The sequence below is a fragment of the Bos indicus genome, chromosome 1 (assembly GCF_029378745.1).
Source record: "Bos indicus isolate NIAB-ARS_2022 breed Sahiwal x Tharparkar chromosome 1, NIAB-ARS_B.indTharparkar_mat_pri_1.0, whole genome shotgun sequence".
NCBI classification, from domain to species: Eukaryota; Metazoa; Chordata; class Mammalia; order Artiodactyla; family Bovidae; genus Bos; species Bos indicus.
Genome location: NC_091760.1, coordinates 151,921,579 through 151,944,348, shown reverse-complemented (window position 1 = coordinate 151,944,348; position 22,770 = coordinate 151,921,579). Strand labels below are relative to the sequence as shown.

Below are 22,770 nucleotides of genomic sequence, written 5' to 3'. Positions count from 1 at the left end.
TCCTGCAGCTTTTCAAGGTTGTAATCTATGTAGCTAAAAAAAAAAAAAAGTGGGGGGGAGGGGGGAGTAACTTCTATATGTTGTCAGCTTGCTGCATGGAAGTTGGGCAAAATATCCTGAAACATCAGAGGAGAAAGTTAATCCACATTTCAGAGCAGTAAACAGTCTACTCCTTGGACCTCTTATTGCTTTCTAGCTTGATTGCTTTTGTTTCTCTTACTTGGCAGCTGAGGATTGTTCATTTTTCTTACCTTCAAGTGAGAATATTTGCCACTGGGATTGTAGGGAATCATTTCAATAGGTTGGCTGGCTTTATTTCATGCTAAACAAGTAATACTACATCTCCTCATCCATTTTATAGGCTGTTACTTTTTTATGACATAATTTAAAACGAGATACAAAAGCCAAACACAGTATGAAGGTTTCTCTGCATAACATATGGAATCCAAAATTAATAGAAAGCATAATACTCCAGATGTACAATTATCTAAATCTTATCTTACAATGTGCTATGTCTTATTTATGACCAATCTTTAGTGTAGTTATTAAATAGAAAATCCACTTAATTATTCCAGTTTCAGATTTACATAAGTAAAAATTACTTTTAAAGTAACAGATACATAAATTTTAGCACAAAGATCCTTTAGAATAATTATAAAGCAATAGTGGAAATTTTAGCTGTTCAGTGTTTCTTTACTTTGATGGAAAATGCCAAGCCATTTAGGCACTAGATTGGACCCTTATGCCTTGGAGAGAAGGAGAACTTGACTGATCAAGACAGAACCAAAAGCATGAATGGAGTTTTCTTTTCAATTGCTGTCCATGTTACTGACTTAGCATTTCCATTTTTAATATTCAAGTGAATATTCTAATGTTCTCTTTTTGGGAGAAAGTAATGTTAATTCTCTATATGTAGGGTCCAAGAGGAGAAGCTGGTGTGAAAGGAGAAAAAGGAAATCTGGGAAGTAAAGGTCCCCAGGTATGTAACGAGAGACAGTGTCTGCCTCTGGCTCTAATCTTGGTTTGCATGTGGATGTCCTTGTGGTTGCCTCTCCTCAGATGGAGTTATCTACTGCCTGTGAACCCGCAAAGTGTATGAGGTTTGACCTTGGAGCTCAATATGGTGGCCGCATCATGTTCTGGTCACTACCTTGCAGAGTGGGTGTCATTACGTCAGACACAGAGGCGAAGATAACAGCTCAGCCATTACTGTGACGTTAAGAATTTCTTCTTTATGTAAATCAGGTCACATGACTCACTAATCCCAGTCCTCAGGGGCTCACCCTTGCACCCAGAATACAAACTACTTCAGTGTCCTCAGCTAACCACACATAAGAATCTCCTGGGAGGACTGTAAAACACCGTACCACCTGGAACCCTCTCCAGACCGCTTAAATCCACATTCTCCTCAGGTGGTTCTAACATACACACCCAGGATTGGAAGTGACTGTCCAACATCAACACTTCTTCACCTTCAAGATACTGAACAAACATAAAGAACTTAAACCGCAGGTTCTGGTTGAGCAGGTGTGAGATGGGGCTTGAGGTGCTCCATTTCCAGCAAGCTCCTAGATGACGCCAATGTTGCTGCTCCCTGGACCACACTTTGAGCAGTAAGTCTCCTCCCTGCTATCACAGACTATATTTATTTTCTTAGCTTAGCTATTTATGAAATGGGCAAGTTTAATCCATATGACCATTATATCTACTTCTGTGGGCAAGAATCCCTTAGAAGAAATGGAGTAGCCATCATGGTCAACAATGGAGTCCAAAATGCAGTACTTGGATGCAATTTCAAAAATGACAGAATGATCTCTGTTCCTTTCCAAAGCAAAACATTCAACATCACAGTAATCCAAGGCTATGCCCCAACCACCAATGCCCAAGAAGCTGAAGCTGAATGGTTCTGCAAGACCTTCCAGAACTAACCCCCCAAAAAGATGTTCTTTTCATCATAGGGGTCTGGAATGCAAAAGTAGGAAGTCAAGAGATACCTGGAGTAACAGGCAAGCTTGGCCTTGGAGTACAGAATGAAGCAGAGCAAAGGCTAACAGGGTTTTGCCAAGAAAATGCACTGGTCATAGCAAACACCTTCTTCCAACAACACAAGAGAAGACTCTACACATCAACATCACTAAATGGTAAATACCAAAATCAGACGAATTATTTTCTTTCCAGCCAAAATGGAGAAGCTCTATACAGTCAGCAAAAATAAGACCAGGAGCTGACTGTGGCTCAGATCGTGAACTCCTTATTGCAAATTCAGACTTAAATTGAAGAAAGTAGGGAAAATCACTAGGCCATTCAGTATGACCTAAGTCAAATCCCTTACGATTATACAGTGGAAGTGATGAGTAGATTCAAGGGATTAGATCTGATAGACAGTGTGCCTGAAGAACTATAGAAGGAAGTTCGTAACATTGTTTAGGAGGCAGTGATCAAAACCATCCCCAAGAAGAAGAAATGCAAAAACTCAAAATGGTTGTCTGAGGAGGCCTTACAAATAGCTGAGAAAAGAAGACAAGCAAAGGGCAAAGGAGAAAAGGAAAGATATATTTATCTGAATGCAGAGTTCCAAAGAATAGCAAGGAGAGATAAGAAAGTCTTCCTTAGTGATCAATGCAGAGAAATAGAGGAAAACAACAGAATGTGAAAGACTAGAGATGGCTTCAAGAAAATTAAAGATACCAAGGGAACATTTCATGCAAAGATGGGCACAATAAAAGACAGAAACAGAACGGACCTAACAGAAGCAAAAGATATTAAGAAGAGGTGGCAATAATACACAAGAGAAATATACAAAAAAGATCTTCATGACCCAGATAACCATGATGATATGATCACTCACTTAGAGCCAGACATCCTGGAATGTGAAGTCAAGTGGGCCTTAGAAAGCATCACTATGAACAAAGCTAGTGGAGGTAATGGAATTCCAGTTGAGCTATTTCAAATCCTGAAAGACGATGCTGTGAAAATGTGCACTCAATATGCCAGCAAATTTGGAAAACTCAGCAGTGGCCACAGGACTGGAAAAGGTCGGTTTTAATTCCAATCCCAAAGAAAGACATTGTCAAAGAATGTTCAAACTACCACACAATTGGGCTGATCTCACATACTAGCAAAGTAATGCTCAAAATTCTCCAAGTGAGACTTCAACAGTACGCGAACTGAGAATTTCCAGATGTTCAAGCTGGATTTAGAAAAGGCAGTGGAACCACAGATCAAATTGCCAGCATCCATTTGATCATAGATAAAGCAAGAGAATACCAGAAAAACATCTACTTCTGCTTCATTGATTACACTAATGCCTTTGACTGTGTGTATCAGAAAAAACTGGAAAATTCTTCAAGAGATTGGAATACCAGACCACCTTACCTGCCTCCCAAGAAATCTGTAGGTCAAGAAGCAACAGTTAGAACGGGACATGGAACAATAGACTGGTTCCAAATTGGGAAAGGAGTACATCAAGGCTGTATATTGTCACCCTGCTTATTTAACTTATATACAGAATACATCATGTGAAAGTCTGGGCTGGATGAGGCACAAGCTGGAATCAAGATTGCCAGGAGAAATATCAGTAACCTGAAATATGCTGATGACACCACCCTTATGACAGAAAGTGAAAAGGAACTAAAGAGCGACTTGATGAACATGAAAGAGGAGAGTGAAAAAGCTAGCTTAAAATTCAGCATTCAGAAAACTAAGATCATGGCATCTGGTCCCATCCCTTCATGGTAGATAAATGGGGAAACAATGCAAACAGTGACAGACTTTATTTTCTTGGGCTCCAAAATCACTGCAGATGATGACTGCAGCCACAAAATTAAAAGATGCTTCCTTTTTGGAAGAAAAGCTATGACCAACCTAGATAGCATATTATAAAGCAGAGACATTAGTTTGATGACAAAGGTCCATATAGTCAAAGCTGTGGTTTTTCCAGTAGATATGTATGGATGTAAGAGTTGGAATATAAAGAAGGCTGAGCACCGAAGAATTGATGCTTTTGAACTGTGGTGTTGGAGAAGACTCTTGAGAGTCCCTTGGACTGCAAGGAGATCCAACCAGTCCATCCTAAAGGAAATCAACCCTGTATATTCATTGGAAGCACTGAAGCTAAAGCTGAAACTCCAATACCTTGGCTACCTGATGGGAAGAACTGACTTATTGGAAAAGACCCTGAATCTGGGAAAGACTGAAGCCAGGAGGAGAAGGGGATGACAGAGGATGAGATGTTTGGCTGGCATCACCAACTTGAGGGACATGAGTTTGAGCAAGCTTCAGGAGTTGGTGATGGACAGGGAAGCCTGGCGTGCTGCAGTCCATGGAGTTGCAAAAAGTTGGACACGACTGAGCGACTGAACTGAACTGAACTGAACTAGCTCTTTGTCTTCCCTTCTAAACTGTAAGCTCTGTGAGAGCTAGGACTTTGTCCCAGAGCCCAGGATAACAGTGCTGCCACCCAACAGAATCAACGCATATTTGTATAATGAATCAATTATTAAATGAAAGAATGATTCTCAGTTGGGACTTGTGCTCAGGGTTAACATGAGGGTAAAGCAAGTCCATTACTTTGTGTCCATTAGTTAAACTGGGCAGTGGTCCAACATTTAAGTGGGTATGTTCATCTTCAAAATTTTTAAGAACCTCTTTGCATGGTTAAATAAACAATATTTAAAAGCATATTAATTACTGTTCATAATGATATTTGTTCCTAATTTTGAAGAATGTGCCCCTTCAAAAAGCATGAAAACCTTAAAATTTCATGTAGAACGAAATTAATGAAAAGTAACTGTTTTGCATTCACATCCTTGAATCTAAAAAAGCTTGCTGGTACCACAAATTGGGATTTTAAAATAACAGTAAGTGCCAAAGGAAATATATATATGTGGCAATTATATCATCTGTTTATGTGAAATATTGAGATGTAGATTGGTTGAAATCCAGAGCTTGATAATTCCCTTGCTCTAGAATCCAGAATTTTATCCAAGTGGCTATTACTCAAATAAGGTATTTCATTTGCTACGGGTGGGTGCCCCTTAACCTCGCCTTGGCAGGATTGGTCATATCATAAATCATCCAGCCTCTTGGCATTGCCAGTTAGTCAAAAGGCACCCCCTCCCTCTAGCTGAGCTCTTCTGTTTATCTGCCTGGAAAGCATGGTTCCTTTCTTTGCTTTTCTTAAAACACCCTTGTCAACACAGTTAAAATACTATTTTAAAATGTATAGAATTTTCTATGCTTAGGATGTGATGAACTAGATCTCAAAATTATTGCTTTCAGAGAAAAACCATGGGAGACAAACAATCCGATAACAAGAGAAAGTTATTCTTTATTGGCTCTATAAATCCACCGACACAGGCTTCACAATGTTTTACAGCACAAGGACCAGTGTCTCAAATGGAATTACAGGAGTGTTTTCTAACTGCAGCCTTTTGAAGTTTTTCCTAGGATGTACAGTTAGAAAAAGGGATGTGATTTTTGTTGATGGTGTCCTGCAGACTTATTAATTTATGCACTGTTGAAGCATTCTGCATAAATCAAACATGCTGATGCAGTCAGGTATATGTGATAAAAGAAATACAGTCCATAGCATAATGAAAAGAAGAAAGAACTTTGAAAGGAATGGCATATTCTTTTGTACCTTCCTTTGTTCCCTTCTTGTTTGGTTTACTTTTAAGCCCTTTGCTAATGTAACCAATGCCTAGAAAAGACATGGAATATAGATGCAAAATACTAATTCCATTTAGAATTGGCATTATTCCTTGAATACTTAGACTTATTAGTGAGATAATCACTAGCATCATATGAAATATCAAGGAAGGTTGAGATTATCCGGTGCAAATTTGGAATACAAAATATAATTTCTACTGTAACGTTTACAAAGCCTAACATAATAGTCAAGGGCACAGAGTCTGGAGCCAAGCTGCCTGGGTTAGATTGCCAGATTCGTACCCTCTTAGTTGTGTGGCTTTGGGTAATTTATTTAACCTCTCTGTGCCTCAACTTTCCCAGATGCAAAATGAGAATAGTAATAATAGCTATTATAATCATATAATAATAATAGTTATAATACCACATTGGATTGTTGTGAAAGTTAAATGGTTTAATATATATAGGAATTTAGAATGATGCCTGCATTACAATAAGCATCATATAAATGTTTATTCCTACCATATTGTATCAACATTACCTAACAGGTACATTCTATACCCAAGGCATGCTAATGCCAATCCAAGGAAGGCCATAATAGTAGTACTTCCATGACAATACATAATCTGTATTGCAATTATTGAATTTCATCAGTCTGTGTAATCTAGGTTGGCTCATCGACCATTTCTTTCACTCACTTGACGAACAAGTACTGATGCACACTTCCTGTGGGTCAGGCCCGATAGTGAAATAAAGGCTGAGATAAACACAGACCCTAGCCTCAGATGCTCCCAATCTCATAAAGGAAACTCGTGCAAACACATCGTTGAGATGTGACATGCTGAATGTTAAAATAGAATTATACCCAGGGGATAGAGTGGTGGGAGAGAGGGTGGAGTTTAAGGAGGAGGACAGTGGCTTAGCTTTTATAGGATAAGGAGGTGTTTTCCAGGTGACCAAGGGAGAGCCAGGCATGGGAAAGGAACTGTGTTGTGCAAAAAGAGATCATGGTGAATTGGGGAAGCCATAAATGGTTCAGTGTGCGTGGAGTGTAGGGTATACGAAGAAAGATCAGCAGTTGAGCTCGGGGGCCGTCTCCTAGACTAGGACTGTCCAGGTCAGCATCTTCTCGGGTGTCTCGGTGTTTGTTTTTTGCATTAACCCTCCCCTTGCTGGTCTCTTGATTTTCATTTTCTCAGACTTAGCTCATATCTGGCTCTTTCAGAAGCTGAGAATTTTATCTCCTTGAGGTATTCCATCCCGGCCTGATATCTGCTGGTTGTGAGTGTAGAAAGAATTTTCCCCCCATAAAAATAGTGAGACAGATTTCTTTTCAGTGTGGAAAGGACCCATGTCTTCTTCCCCTGCCCTGTCATAGCCTATCCAAAGTCAAGGTGTTCTTGGCAGCGTCCCAGCCATTTATCCCAAACTCCTAGTGCAACCCTTTCTGATAAGATGCTACTTAAGACATTAAAAAAAGAAAAAACAACATTTAAGCTCTAAGCATCTCCTTTCTATCCTCACTTAAGCGGTTGTGATTGCCAAGGACTCTGTGTCAGAGTTGGAGGTTAGATCTCTCTAACCTGTTAGATCGCCCATGTTGGAGGTTAGATCTGTCCCAGCCTCCTGCATCAAGTTTGGAGATTCACATTTTTAAAACTCCAATCTCAGATGGTACATGTATGGTCAGTTTTGAAATCCTCTCTGAAACATGGGCCTCAGGACAGAAGACACAGTGGCTGGGAGTTCAGTCTCTAGAGACAGAATTGAGTTCAGTTCCCATCTCATCCTCTTATTAACTGAGTGATTTGGGGTTAAGTGCTTTGAGACTCTGTTTTTAACTGGCAAAATGGTGTTAACAACATGTATCTCATTGTGTTGTTGTAAGGGTTGGATAAGTCTATATATAAATATCCTGGAGAAGGAAATGGCTACCCACTCCAGTATTCTTGCTTAGAGAATTCCATGGACAGAGGAGCCTGGAGGGCTACAGTCCATGGAGCTGCAAAGAATATATACCTTTCAGTACAATGCCTTGCACAAAATAAATGCTCAATAAAAGTCCACCATTAGAGCAAAGCCGATGGAGACTTGACCTCTAACCAATGTCCTTTCCTTTTCAGTTCAGTTTAGTTCACTCAGTCGTGTCCAACTCTTTGCGACCCCATGGACTTCAGCACGCCAAACTTCCCTGTCCATCACCAACTCTCAGAGCTTGCTCCAACTCATGTCCAGTAGGCCTGATGCTCTGGGCACCTCTGTATTCTCCACAGCTGCTCTTCATCTCAGATCAAGTCAGTTTTTTGACTCCATATCTTGGGAGTCACAGGGAATTTTCCTTCTTTCCTTTAGAAACATGTCCCTTTTACGATCAGCAGTATTTGAGTAGGTAACATATCTGGGTGATAATCCACTGAAGCTTGAGCCCCACTCAAGCAGTCACAGAGCCCAGTTTGTGTGATCCAGCCTAGGAAATAGAATCAGGTTTTCTAATGTTCTAATTACAAATCTGTCCAGTTCCACCCACCCACCCATCCATCCATCCAAGAAACCTTTTTTACTTTGGATGACTTTCAAACAGGATAATCTGCCATTGTGCTTATGTGTGCTTGTAGGGACTATAAATGAGTAGCTCTGAGAAGCCTGCTTTGTCTCACAGAGCTCTTTATGTCTAGGGGAAACACACAAAAAATGAGCTCTTAAATAAGACTTCTAATATATCCCTATTGTCAAGGAAAAATAAAAACTCTACTTTAGAAGTATCTTTCATGTCCATGTGAAATACATGCAAATTTCATATGGAAAACCAACAAGTTAAGCACACTATTTCATCCCTCTTGGGGACCATTCTTGGATAAGTGGATGGATAGATAGAGGCATGGATGGGTGGACCGATTGGTTCTACATACAATACTAAGTTCCAGAAATACAAAGTCAATAAGACATGTCCCTTCCTTCAAGGAGTGTACAGGCTGGAATCTAGTGGATGAGAGAAATAAATGAACAACTACATACAGAGTAGAAGTATCTGTGGGACAATTATGAGGTCCAATTCATCCAGGGGATTCAGATCTTCCTGAAAAAGTGATACTAAAAGTAAGATTTTTTCAGGAAAGGGAGATTGTACCTCTCCCTAGACAGAAAATGGAACAGCTAAAGTAACAACTTGCCTAAGTGTGGAGCCGTAAGACAACAAGAATTTGAGAACTTCACATGGTTTGACGAGCATGACCATAGAATGACTGATCAGTGCACAGGCATGCAATAGCCACATTTTGAGGAATTTTACATATCAATAAAGACCTTCAGCTTTATTGTGAAACTTACTTAGAATTCAGAATTTCAGACAAAGTGAGAGTGTCATCAGCCTGACATTTTAAATCAAAAGGGAGAAAGAAAGGAGAATGGATTAGAGCAAGGCCAGGCTACATTTAGGGAAGCTGGGAATTGGAGTGAGAATTCAAGAAGGGCCTGAAAGTAGGTGATGGCCTTGGGAATGGAAGAGAGATGGCTAGAGAAAGGAAATAGAATCTGTAGGACTTGTGGCTGAATGGTTTTGAAAGATGATCTAGAGGGAGGGGTCTAGGATGATTCTTAGGTCTCTGATCTGGGTTTCAAGGGAAGTCAGGGTGGCAACATTCCTTATGAAAAGAATAGACTGAGCGTGGTTGGTGGTAAATATAACTATCTCTGGTAATCAATTTTTATGAAATACCCAATTATTTAGTTGCTGAGTTGTTCCCAACTCTTTGCAACCCCATGGACTACAGCCTACCAGGGATCCCCCGTCCATGGGATTTTCCAGGCAAGAATGCTGGATTGCCATTTCCTTCTCCAGAAATACCCAATAGGCATCTTAATAGACGAATCTGCTGGCCAGTTGAGTGGTTTGGACCAGAATCGTATATTTAGGATCATTTTATGGAAGTGGTATGTGAATCTATGGGGCTGTCACTCAGGAATAGCAGATGAAGTAAAAAAATTAAGATCAGAGGAGCCCTGGGTACATGGAGACTTACGAGGCCAATAGAAAGGGGGTCTTCAGTGGTTACTGAGAAGGAACCAGAGAGGAGACAGGAAAACCATGGTAACTGGGTGTTACAGAAGTTAATGGAAAAGCTTCAAAGGACACAGTATTAAATTCAATAAGATAAAAACATTATAAAGTCAACTGGATTGAACACACAGGTCATGGGAACTCCATGCAGCGGTGGAAGTAAGTTAGAAGGGAAAGGAATAAGAGCCACGGAGGGTGAAGAAATTGAGACTCTCCCTGTTTTGGGGTTGTAGGAAAACTATTATTATCTTCCCTAGTAACCAATTTGTTGTTCAGCAGTCTTTCCTATTAGGAAATTTTTTATGTCCATCTTATCAAATCTCTAATTCTTTAAATGATGAAAAGTTAATGTTAGTTTTTTCATCTTGAACAAAATTAACTTACTAAGAATCATGCTTATTACACAGATTTGGTTTGTTTATTTTTAAATTATAGTAGCCATGGCAAAAAATGGGAAAATGACTCCAATTCACTGGTGTTTGGATTATTTACAAGTACCTGTAAACAGTTTAAACAAAAGAGATTTCTGTTGCCATATGTTTGGAAATCCCCAAGGAAAAATTCAATCCCAAGTGTCAATAACATAGGAAGGCAGTTGGGCTGCTCTGAGTTGGGATCTTCGAATGTTTCGCTCTAAAGCTGTTCCAACAAAGTGTGCTTCTCTCCACACCCTCTCCAGCCTTTATTGTTTGAGGACTTTTTGATGGCAGTCATTCTGACCGGCAGCGTGAGGTGATACCTCATTGTGGTTTTGATTTGCATTTCTTTAATGATAAGTGATGTTGAGCATCTTGTCATGTGTTTGTTAGCCATCTGTCTTCTTTGGAGAATGTCTGTTCAGTTCTTTGCCCACTTTTCGATTGGGTTGTTCGTTTTTCTGGTATTGAGCTGCATGAGCTGCTTGTACATTTTGGAGAGTAGCTGTTTGTCAGTTGCTTCATCTGCTGTTATTTTCTCCCAGTCCGAAGGCTGCCTTTTCACCTTGTTGTGAACAACTAGATGTTGTTCACCTAGTTCCTTCATTGTGCAAAAGTTTTTAAGTTTAACTAGATCCCATTTGCTTATTTTTGGTTTTGTTTCCATTACACTGGGAGGTGGATCCTAAAGGATCTTGCTGTGATTTATGTCAGAGAGTGTTCTGCCTATGTTTTCCTCTACAGTTTTATAGCTTCTGGTCTTACATTTAAATCTTTAATCCATTTTGAGTTTCTTTTTGTGTACGATGTTAGAAAGCGTCCTGGCTTCATTGTTTTACACATGGTTGACCAGTTTTCCCAGCACCATTTGTTAAAGAGATCTTCTTTTTCTCCATTATATATTTCTCTTACACTGTTGGTGGGAATGCAAACTAGTACAGCCACTATGGAGAACAGTGTGGAGGTTCCTTAAAAAACTGGAAAGAGAACTGCCATATGACCCAGCAATCCCACTGCTGGGCATACACACCGAGGAAACCAGAATTGAAAGAGACACGTGTACCCCAATGTTCATTGTTTACGATAGGTAGGATATGGAAGCAACCTAGATGTCCATCAGCAGACGAATGGATAAGAAAGCTGTGGTACATATACACAATGGAGTATCACTCACCTGTAAAAAAGAACACATTTGAGTCTGTTCTAATGAGGTGGATGAAACTGGAGCATATTATACAGAGTGAGGTAAATCAGAAAGAGAAAAACCAATACAGTATATTAATGCTTATACATGGAATTTAGAAAGACAGGAATGATGATCGTATATGCAAGGCAGCAAAAGAGACACAGATGTAAAGAACAGACTTTTGGACTCAGTGGGAGAAGGCGAGGGTGGGACGATTTGAGAGAACAGCATTGGAACATGTATATTACCATATGGAAAACAGATGACCAGGAAAATTCAATGCATGAAGCAGGGCACTCAAAGCCAGTGCACTGGGACCACCCTGAGGGATGGGGTGGGGAGGGAGGTGGGAGGGGGTTTCAGGATGGGGGCACATGTGCACCCGTGGGTGATTCATGCTGATGTGTGGCAAAAACCACCACAATATTGTAAAGTAATCATCCTCCAATTAAATAAATTAATTAATTAAAAAAAGAAAGCATGCATGCTTTCTAGAATACTGAAGAGACTTCTATCACATCAAATAGATTCTCCGTATTGACACATAGTATGCTTATTTGTTTGTTTTGCTATTTTGTTTGTCAAGAAAATCTTAAAACTTTATGTAGATCTTTTATCTTTGTTGTTAAATTTATCCTGAGTATTTTGCAGCTTTTTTTCTCTTATTGGTAAATGGAAATTTATTTTGGTTTACTCTTCTGATTTATCTAAGAGAAGAAAATGTCAGAATGTTTATCTTGTACCACCTGGACATGTCTTATGAGTGTTAATTGTTTATGGTAAAGTCTCTTGAGTTTTCTATCATACTAATCATATTATTTACAAACAAAGATAAGTTTACCTTAACAACAACAACACGCTTTTTCAAAACGAGGAACGAGGGAGAATACACTTCTAGGCAAATGTCATCTGGAATGCCTTCTTCAAATGTTAGACATTTTGACAACATCTGCTCTAACAGCAAAACACTGAGAACCCAAAATCTCTTTGGAAGAGAAGACTCCCCGGGAAACACAGTCATTTAGGCCACATCTGGTCTGAATTACTTGATTAATTTTCTTTTATTTACTAGTCTTCATTTGACAGTCGTGGTACTTTTTTCCAGAGCAGGAGTCAATACAGCTGTAACTCTTTCTCCATCTGTGGTTCATTTTCCTCTTAGAAGAGATACAGAGGGTTTCAAGGAAAGTTGCTTTATGTTCTGCTATATTTGCAATCCTTCTTTTATTTCAGGGGCTTCCAGGACCAGCAGGAGAGGCAGGGAGTCAAGGCCGTTTGGGAAGCCAAGGAAATAAAGTAGGTCACATTCTTTACACCCATGAAAGCTGAGGTTTTCTTCTCAAGGGAAATGTGTCTGGTTATATTAGCCAAAGCCCTTTCAGCACAGAAGAGAACATATCTCATTGCCCCTGTACCCTGGCTTGATTCTTAGAGAGCCAGCAACATCTAAGGACTTGGGTGTGGACCCAGCTGAGGTCAGGGAATCCAGCTCAGCCTCAGCTCATGAGGGGCTACACCCAATCTGAGAATCTCAAGGAAGGGGGACTCTTCTAGGACAGCCCTTCATCCTTTCTCCACCCCCACCCCTTCCTTCTCTTCTTTTATTTCTATCCTCCATTCATACAAACATTTGCTGAATACCTTTAAAGACAATGTCACTGTGCTGGCCCTCAGCTGGACTGACGTCAGCTCCAAAAGGGCAGAGGTCTTTGTTTTGCTCACTGATGCATCCCTAGAGCTTTGAATAGTACCTGGCATCTCATAAGCGCTTAGAAAATATCTGTTTAATGAAAGAATTTCTGGGTTGTGAGGTGATAAATATGACAGAATCAACACCACAAAATTGAGAGAATGTTCAAGACAAGAATCTATGATGGTTCTCTGGTGGTTCAGAGGTGAAGAATCCACCTGCCAATGCGGGAGACATGGGTTCCATCCCTGATCCAGGGAGAGCCTACATACCACGGAGCAACTAAGCCCAAGCACCATGACTACTGAGCCTGTGCTCTAGAGCCTGGGAGCCACACTACTGAAGCCCCTGTGCCCAGAGCCCATGCTTCACAGTAAGAGAAGCCGCTGCAATGAGAAGCCTGTGTGCCGCAACTAGAGAATCGCCAGGGTGGCCATGAAGACCCAGCACAGCCAAAAATAGAGAAATGAAATAAAATTATAAGAGCAAGAACCTATGACATAGGGATAAGGGACTGAACAAGAAGTCTAAACTCAGTGTTCATAGAAGTACTTCAACAAATATTGAAGAAATAAATAAAACACAAGACTGGAAAAACGCCACGAGCAAGTGTTTAGGGGGTGAAATTATCCTCCTGGGGGACCACAAAGAACAGGAAAGTCTGTCGTGACTGACTGACTAGGCAGCCAGTACAGTGTTATTTACAGGTTGTGATCAGCACGTGTGAACACAGTCGGGTTTGGAAGCTTCTAAATAGGCAACTCAGTGTGGGAATATTTTGAAGATGGAGAGATTGTAAGCTAGGAGGAGTGCTGGCCCCCACAGGCTCCAAGACAAGCGAGACTGGGTGACCTGACAGGGTGGGGCCAGGAGGGACTCGGGAGGGGCCTGTGGAGCTTTCCCAGGAGGGGATGGAGACACAGAGGAGAGGGCTGGGCGACTCTGGCCCCCGACTTGAGTGGGAACCCCATCTCAGAAGCGGGAAAGGCAGAGTGGGCAAAAGAGTGAGGGAAACCCCTTGGTCTGTGGGTGGAGCAGAGAGTCTAAGACTGACTGAAGATGCAGGTTTCAGAATCATTGGAATTTAAAAAAGGCTCTGGTGATGACTCTTTGTAAGAAGGGTAAGAAGAGGCAGAAAAGGAATCATTGGAAAGGAGGGCAAAGAAGCACACTGGATGCTGAGAAGGAGAGTCTTGGAGGAGCTGGGAGCCTCAGCTGGCATCAAGTAGGTAAGGAGGAAAGGACTAGAGAAGCCACCACTTCTGGTGGCCAAGATGCACCTAAGAATAGATTCCAAAGTGTAGCAGTTGGCCAGCTGCATAGGACTAAACAGCATGTATGGGATGGAGACCCCAGTAAGGCAGACATGATGGAGCCAGCAGTTGAGGGTCACAAAGACAGCTGATCGCAGGATGAAATGAGATCCATCGGTGACAAAGATAATCAGCTCCAAAAGGGATTACTAGAGATGCGGCATAGCAATAACGGTCTGGAGAGGAAAGTTTGGAACAGATATGATGGTGCCTTCTTACCCTGGAGAGGGCTGCAGGGGAAGTGGTGTCTCCGGAAAAACTCAGTTTGTCCTACAGTGAGGATGCATGTGTGCAGACATCATGGGCGTATAGAGAAGGTTTGAGTGTGAAATGAAGGCACTCCATAGGGTGTGACGGAAGAGACCAAGACAGAGGTAGGCAGAGATGGAGGGACCTAGAGCTGGATGTAGATAAGAGTGTAGAAATGTGCAAGGAGATAGATAGCAGCAGGGTAGTTGTGCCAAAGAATATCACTGTTAGTAAGAGAGATTTTTGAATGGGAGGGGCAAGAATTTGGGAGGCAAGTGCCCTCAATGCCAGCCCAAATCCCTTGGGAACCTCAAGGTAGATCAAGTTCTCCAAGTCTGAGATGAGCCCCAGACACTTACTCCTGTCTTATTCCATTAAGCTCAAGTTCCCAGGGGAGCAACCAACCTGCCAGTTTATCCCAGGCTTGGTGTCTGGCTGTAACCAGTAACAAAGTGATCTTGAACAAGCCTTATGGCTTCCTTTGTCTCCCTATCTTCAAGCAGATGGCATCAAACTTCAGTGTGTGTAAGAATCAGCAGAGAAGTGTATTCATAAAGCCATATCCCTGGGCTCCACCATCAGAGACCGCCACCAGTGGGATCCAGGGATTTCCTTTGGCGTGTGGACTCTAGGTATATGGGAGGCAGGTGGCTTCCAGAGCGCACTTTGGGGGCCACTGCCCTGGAAGAAAGTCTGCAAGGCGGGGGGTCTTCCGCCACCCTTCCATGAAGCCCTAGTCTCTGTGCCCCTCCAGGGATCGGTGTTGGTGGACACTTGCCCATTTGGACCCCTCACACGTACTGTGTGGTCTTTCTAATCGTAACAATGAGTTCACCACTCCTTCAGTGTGGGCTGCGCACACTTCCACTCTCTTGGAAAGGGAAAGGAGAATAACGAGACAGTGGAGAAACTTAGCCAAGCCTTCCTCAGCCAGATGGCCAAGGTCAACAGTGTCAGCCATGTTGACAGGATACACTGCTGATGTGAGAAGAAGGACCCTTCACTTTCTCTCACTATGGGTCTTTTCTCCCCAAACTCATAAAACATAGCATAATCATGAGGAAAACATCAAACTCCAATTGAGGGACATTCTGCAAAATACGTGATCAGTACTCCTCAAAACTGTCAAGATCATCAGAAACCAGAAAATCAGATAAACCGTCCCCATCTAGAGGAACCTACGGAGACATGGGATCCTGGGACTGGAAAAGGAGATTTGGTGGTAAAATCTAAGGGAATATGAATAAAGTATGGACTTGTGGCTTCCCTAGTAGCTCAGTTGGTAAAGAATCTGCCTGCAGTGCAGGATACCCAGGTTCGATCCCTGGGTCAGGAAGATCCCCTGGAGAAGGGAATGGCAACCCACTCCAGACTTCTTGCCTGGAGAATCCCACGGACAGAGGAGCTTGGTGGGCTACAGTCCATGGAATCGCAGAGTCAGACATGACTGTGCAACGAAATTTCCTTTCCTTTTATTAATAAGAATGATTGAATATCCATGGGTTTGTTCTGACAAATATTCCCTACGAATGTAATTAATGTGAAGTTACCAATAGGGGAGGCTAGATGTGGCCTGTATAGGAACTCTTTATACTGCCTTCACAACATTTCTGTAAATTTAAAATTGAGATTTTAAAAGCTTTTTTTTTTTTTCCACAAAAAGGAGTTAACCTGCTTTTGTAAACCTATGTTAACTTTCCCAAGTAGCTATATTTCCTCAGTGTGAGACTGAGACTGATTTATAACCCACAGTAGACATGCTACTAGTCAGAAGTCAGAAACTGTTGCCAGTCATGTCGTGCTATCTTGGTTATCTTGATTAAAACTTGATTAATAGGTCAGTTTCTGCAGCATCCAGATCATTTGTACGGCTCCTCACAGAGAACAGCTTTGTTAATTTTTAAAACTGTCCAGAGCCGGCCCTTTGACTCATGGTAAGACATTTCCGTGGGTGCGGCTCATGGCCCCGAGTTGCTAAGATGGCAACTTGTACCAAACAATATGTCAGACTTGCCAGGGCTTCATTTATCAACGGAGGAGACTTCACTCACCACCAGCAGCGCCTGTTGAATTGCTTACAAACTCAGTCCCAGCCACAAACCCATGGTCATGGATGCAATTGAAAATTCTTGTCTTAGTTCCATCATTTCTAATGTCCTTTACAAAAGCAACCTAATGAAGACACATGTCATTTTTCTGTTTGACAGGGAGAACCTGGCGATCTGGGGATAAAGGGAGCCATTGGTCTTCGGGGTCCTCGAGGCTTGCCGGTTTGCATTTTATTCCTACTTTTGATCTGGCTCTTGGACTCTTTTTAGTTCGATAGGTATCTCTTGATGTGAGAAGAAGGGCCCTTCACTTTCTCTCACTTTGAGTCTCTAAAGTCTTTAGAGTGGTTCTCTAAAGAGTGTGATGAAGATAACAGCCCAATCTAGTTGTAGAACTTTCTAGCAATTGAGATTTCATCTTCGTCTTGGCCAGCTTTTCCAAATGACAACTTCCCAAGTCCCAAGCATCCTGGGCAAGGGTACTCTTAAAGCCAAATGACAAAAGGGACAAAGCCTGTGCTTGACATCCTCCAACCTGCTTCCACACTTTCGTCTCACCCAAACCCCTTCATGGGAAACCCAGTCCACCCTTCCACCCATGCTAGGGGCTTCTCACTGAGGCCTGTACAAGGATCCAGCAGCAGCCAATACCCAGACACTTAGATCTTTCTTTTATCCAGCAAACTGAAATGCTTCAGATATAAGGTATATCTCTATATAAATACAAATGTTACCCAGGAGAGATAACACTTCTGCCTTCTTTTATTAAGATTATTATACATCTGAAGTTTTCTCATTTCATTCTCAGAACACGATTCGCAGGTGTAATTATGATTTTTCCTTTATGATGAGACAAGTGAGACTAAGTGACAATGCCTTGTCTGCATTTGCTACTGAGAGTTCCGTTGAGCGTCACTATGTCAGTGGCCTGTCCCCGAGGGAGACTCCTGCTGCTTGATTTTTCCTAAGCAAAACAAAAAACTGGCTGTCTAGTTCTCTTGTGAAGAAGCCTATCTGCATCTGCAGTTGGGGGTGTTTGTAAATAATTGCTTCTTCTTGCAGGGTGATGACGGCAACCCAGCTTATGGGAGTGTTGGAAGCAGAGGAGCAAAGGTAAGACGCGTCGCCTGAAAGCCGGTCACTTTCAATTCTGTTGTTGCTGTTTTGGGCCGCATTTAAGAGGAAAAAAAGGAGCGAATAAGGTAGCCTTAGATCTTTGGAGATAGATTTTGATCATTTATTTGATGATATCTTATGGAGAATACAGTAGGAAAACACTTGATAGTTTAAGGGGCATGCAACAATTGAAACTCGAAATTAATTTTCAGTTCTTTGCAGAGATGCGTATTCAGGGGCTGACTGGTTCCAGCTTGAACACGTCATCTAATCTAGAGCCTGAGGGAGGCTGTAGACATATTCCAAAATATGTCCTCTGAATATGTTTACTCTAACTGTTTGTGAGGAGTTCTCCAGGGCCTTTCCTAACGCAATGGGCCAAGCAGTAATTTTAAGATTAAACCTCATAACTTTATATGAGAATTATAACTTAACATTGTCACTGAATACTTCAGTGCTGGAAGTAAGACAGATAACTTTACCCAAAGCAGTGATTGCTATATACCAACAATAACCACTTAGAAATCATAGTAACACCCATAAAAACATAATATAGTTAAGAATATCCTTTCTACAAAAATATTCAAGACCTAAAACAAAAATTACTGGGATATAAAATTTAAGTAATTGGAGACATAACAAATACTTGTTGGAAAGTCTAAAATATTACAAGGATCAATGTAATTTCAAGTGAAATCCCAATGAGAATGATGTAAGAGGCTGTCTAGAAGGATAAACAAACCCCCAAAAGCTAAAATTTCTTTTTAAAAAACCCTAATGAATGAAGGATTTCCAGTGAAATTTTCATGGAAAGTAGCCTTAGTATTTGATAAAAGTGGAACTATTGAGTGGCTAATAGCCCTGGAATATTGAAAGTGTTAGTTGCTCAGTTGTGACTAAGCTCAGTTGAAACCCCATGAACTGTGACCCTCCAGTCTCCTCTGTCCATGAGAATTCTCCAGGCAAGAATACTGGAGTGAGTAGCCATTCCCTTCTCTAAGGGATCTTCCTGACTCAGGGATCGAACCCGAGTCTCCTGCATTACAGGCAGATTCTTTACCATCTGAGCCACCAGTGAAGCCACTGAAATATTAGCCGCTCTTTAAAATGAATGTGAATGCTTTTATACATAATACATAGAACTTAGGTGACAATGTCAAGTAAAAATCAAAAGGTAATAAGAAAAAAAAATGTATCCTAACTGTGCTAAAATGCATTTTTAAAAGATTAAATAAAATATGGCAAAAACTTTATAGTAATGGTTCTGGGAAGTGAAATTTGGGTGAACTTTCTTCTTTCTGTCTTTTTATTATTTTAAATATATTTGAGGAGATATTACTTTTAATGTCAGAAAACAAACATTATCTTAAATAAAATACTTTTTTCATCAAGTTAGGATTATCATACATTTACAACTATAGCCTGTGGCCAAAGTAAGGTAAACAGAGCACCAGAAACCAAACGATCAGATTTAGTCTGCAGGCTTCCCCAATTTCTCCCTCAAAGTTGAAATCCAGTTTAAGAACACTGTTTCAGAAACACACGGTCAGATCACCAGCTGTCCTGTTGAATGTCTACATTTGAAGGAGAGCCAAGGTGTACGTTTTACCCATTGATCTTAGGTTGTCATGATGTTTTGGTGAGACCGGTCAATAGTTTAATTTAGAGACCGGAGTTAGTGTCTCAGACCATGCAGTACAGTTTGTTTTGGCCCTTTGTTGGTTCAGAGGCATTTAAAATAAATAAGGCAGCAGGCAAAATTAAAGTCAATGTAAACCGACGCCAGTGATATGTGCATATATTAATTTTCTCAATTATAGGGGCAAGAAGGATTCCCTGGAGAAATCGGACCTAAGGTACTATGTACTTTATGCTAACTAGAGATCAGAGATGCTCCTGGGTTTATGAAATGTGTTATAGGACAAAAGAAGAAAAATTAATTATAAATGAATAAAAAGAAATCTTTATGGAGCAAGGGGAAAAGAAAGAAGCAGGCTTTTAAAAATAATCTTTTATTTCTAGCTTTTTAATTCACTAGGAAGAAATCATCCATATTTTTCTCCTCACGTGTCCTCCTCCCCCTCTACCATATGTATTTTCTTCTTTGCCCAAAGGGAAGTAAAATGTGAGAAAAACCAGAATTACCTGATCTCACTTGCCTCAGTTCTCCTAATGTGTTTGTAAGTCACCTTCAGGTAATAAGTTTAGCCATGATGTCCTCTAGCTTAAGGCTTCCACTCCGACTGGAAACACTGACTGAGCTCAGTAAATGCCAGCTCCTGTGATAGGATCAGGGGACAAAGTAAAAAGCACGGTCCGTATCTCCAAGGAGGCTGTGTTCCATCTGGAGAAACAGAGAAATAAAATAGTGAGACTCCAGGGGGCTGTGCTGAGAATCAGAAAATGGGGTTATCAGGGCAAAGACACTTCACCGAAGGCTATTAAAGATAAAAGCATATGTGAAAAATGTCTCCATGTTGGAACCAGTATAAAAACACACTGAGATATACCTCTTTGGTTTTAGTAACCGTTTTGTTTTATTTTTCTGAACTTATTTAGGGTGAGGTCGGGGACCCTGGTGGCCCAGGACAAACTGGACCCAAGGGCGCTAGAGGCAAGACGGTGAGTTTCGTCGGTCGTAAAAGCCTTACAACCTCAACTACCGTGGGAAGTCCTTTCTCAGGCTCTTACAGTCGTTTGAGTTGGCACTCGGTCCCAAAAGCTTGTAAAACGTGTAGGTTTTGTTAAGGCAAACTTGGGGCAGGGAGATGGATATTTGGCTCCTTCTTTGCCAGCAATAAGGCAACGAACCATTGGCTCTTAGTGACCGGGTTCACCTGATCTGACTGATAAGGTACCAATCTTAACACTGGAAATAAATTGTGCATTTTTTTTTTAAGGAACCCTTGTGGTCCAAAACAGTGTTTGCATTTAATCCTAGCCCCTCAGCAGACCTCATGTAACTTACTGCCCACTGGCGTCTTGTCTCCCTTGTTAAGGTCTCGTCTAACTACTTTAAGGAGGTGATCTTCTCCCAATTTAGCTCAGGAAAGTGCCTCTTGAGCTCTCTGAGAAAGTTTCCATTTATCATGTAAGACGGTGCCTAAAGCTTTGGGCCACTCAGAATAACATCCCATCTCCCGTACCCTAGAAGCATCCGCACTCGTAACTCGAGCTTGCCTCGGGTTCTCGTGGGCTAACAATGGCTTTTGCCTTTGCTGACTCTATTTACCATACATTGCAAAAGTGAGATGGTCACTTTATAAAAGACACAATCTTATGACAGTCATCTCCTGAGACTTTATCTCTTTTCATCAGAACAACTCCGATCAGGTAAATAGATCTTGATACCATGTCAATTTCTGGATAAGAAAAACACAAAGTCTGATGAAAAAAAAAGCTGTTACTTGAGGCGGCTTTTCAGTTTTGTCACCATAGTTAGTTTGACCCTAATCTGTTTTCTCCTACAAAGTATAGCGAAAACTGTATGCGAAGAGACTATTCATGAGGGCTTTAGGGGTACGAAGTAAAGAAACTTCTTTCCCTCCATCCTGCTTTTCCCAAGAGGCCTGTTTCCTGGCTGTAATTCTTTTCCTTATACATGTTTTTGGTTGACTGTCCCTTAACATTTTTGGTCTCAAAGGAAAAAAAAAAAGACTGATAAAGATAATTGGAAAAGACCTTCAGATTAATCTAGATGTCATCTGCATTGAAATACATCTGGATCTTTTCCCTCAACGTGTTAATGAGGTAGTTTACCCTTGAACACTGGAGGCCCGTAAACACGGCCAGCAGTTTCTTGGGTTCTCTTAGTACCCAGTGACATATTCATCATTAAAAAAAAAAAAAATATATATATATATATAGCTAATGGGGAATATATAATCTTTTTCTCTTGGCCTTTGGTTACTTCATTTTTTTTTTTTCCCACATTGAACAATTTATCACTATCTTCAACTTGTTTATTTCACCTGCCAATCTGCCTTTTTCTACAACTTGTATTTTTGAGTTTGAAGTTTAGACACTGAAAAACTTCCAAGTTTTCGTTGGAGGGTTTTGGTAATAAAGCTTTGAGTATCTCTTTAGTTCTCTTGGAATGATTACATTCCTAGTTTGCTGCTGCTGCTGCTGCTGCTGCTAAGTCGATTCAGTTGTGTCCGACTCTGTGCGACCCCATAGATGGCAGCCCATCAGGCTCCCCCATCCGTGGGATTCTCCAGGCAAGAACACTGGAGTGGGTTGCCATTTCCTTCTCCAATGCATGAAAGTGAAAAGTGAAAGTGAAGTCACTCAGTCGTGTCCGACTCTTAGGGACCCCACAGACGGCAGCCCACCAGGCTCCTCCGTCCATGGGATTTTCCAGGCAAGAGTACTGGAGTGGGGTGCCATTGCCTTCTCCGACATTCCTAGTTTAAGTTTTCTAAATCTTTACCTTTTTTCACCCCAACTGAAGCATTTGTTTTTTCGTTTTTTGTTTTTTTGAAAATGCCATAATTTTTAACCTGCCTTGTTTGGGGTATAAAGGTATGTTTGTATTTATACTTTTTATCAACTTTACACGTGCACACCCTTCAAGGCAGGGCTCCTCAGCCACAGTACCACTGGCATTTTCAGCTGGGTAATCGCTGTGGGGGCTGTTCCTTGCTTTGCAGGATGTTTAGCAGTGCCCCTGGCCTCTACCCATGAGGCTCAGTGCCACCCACCCCCCTCTCCCCATCATGACAACCAAAAATACCTCCAGTCATTGTCAAATGTCCCCACAGGAGTCAGGGTTGAGGGACACAGACTTGCCCCCAGTTTTTTTTTTTTTTTTTCGTGCCTGAAATTCTTTTTTAAACTATCCTATCCAGTCCCACCACTTCATGGGAAATAGACGGGGAAACAGTGTCAGACTTTATTTTTCTGGGCTCCAAAATCACTACAGATGGTGACTGCAGCCATGAAATTAAAAGACGCTTACTCCTTGGAAGGAAAGTTATGACCAACCTAGATAGCATATTCAAAAGCAGAGACATTACTTTGCCAACAAAGGTTCGTCTAGTCAAG

At 41.2% G+C, this 22,770-nt stretch overlaps 1 protein-coding gene across 2 annotated transcripts in view; it reads left to right on the top strand.

Moving 5' to 3' along the window:
• LOC109563454 (collagen alpha-6(VI) chain-like) overlaps positions 1-22,770 on the top strand; it is a 177,985-nt gene that overhangs the window by 119,024 nt on the left and 36,191 nt on the right. For both annotated transcript variants that reach the window (XM_070796948.1, XM_070796944.1), the window contains exons 23-28: positions 917-979; positions 12,542-12,604; positions 16,768-16,830; positions 17,671-17,721; positions 19,545-19,580; positions 20,284-20,346. In XM_070796948.1, the coding sequence (XP_070653049.1) occupies positions 917-979; positions 12,542-12,604; positions 16,768-16,830; positions 17,671-17,721; positions 19,545-19,580; positions 20,284-20,346 (339 nt within the window). The remainder of the gene's footprint in view (positions 1-916; positions 980-12,541; positions 12,605-16,767; positions 16,831-17,670; positions 17,722-19,544; positions 19,581-20,283; positions 20,347-22,770) is intronic.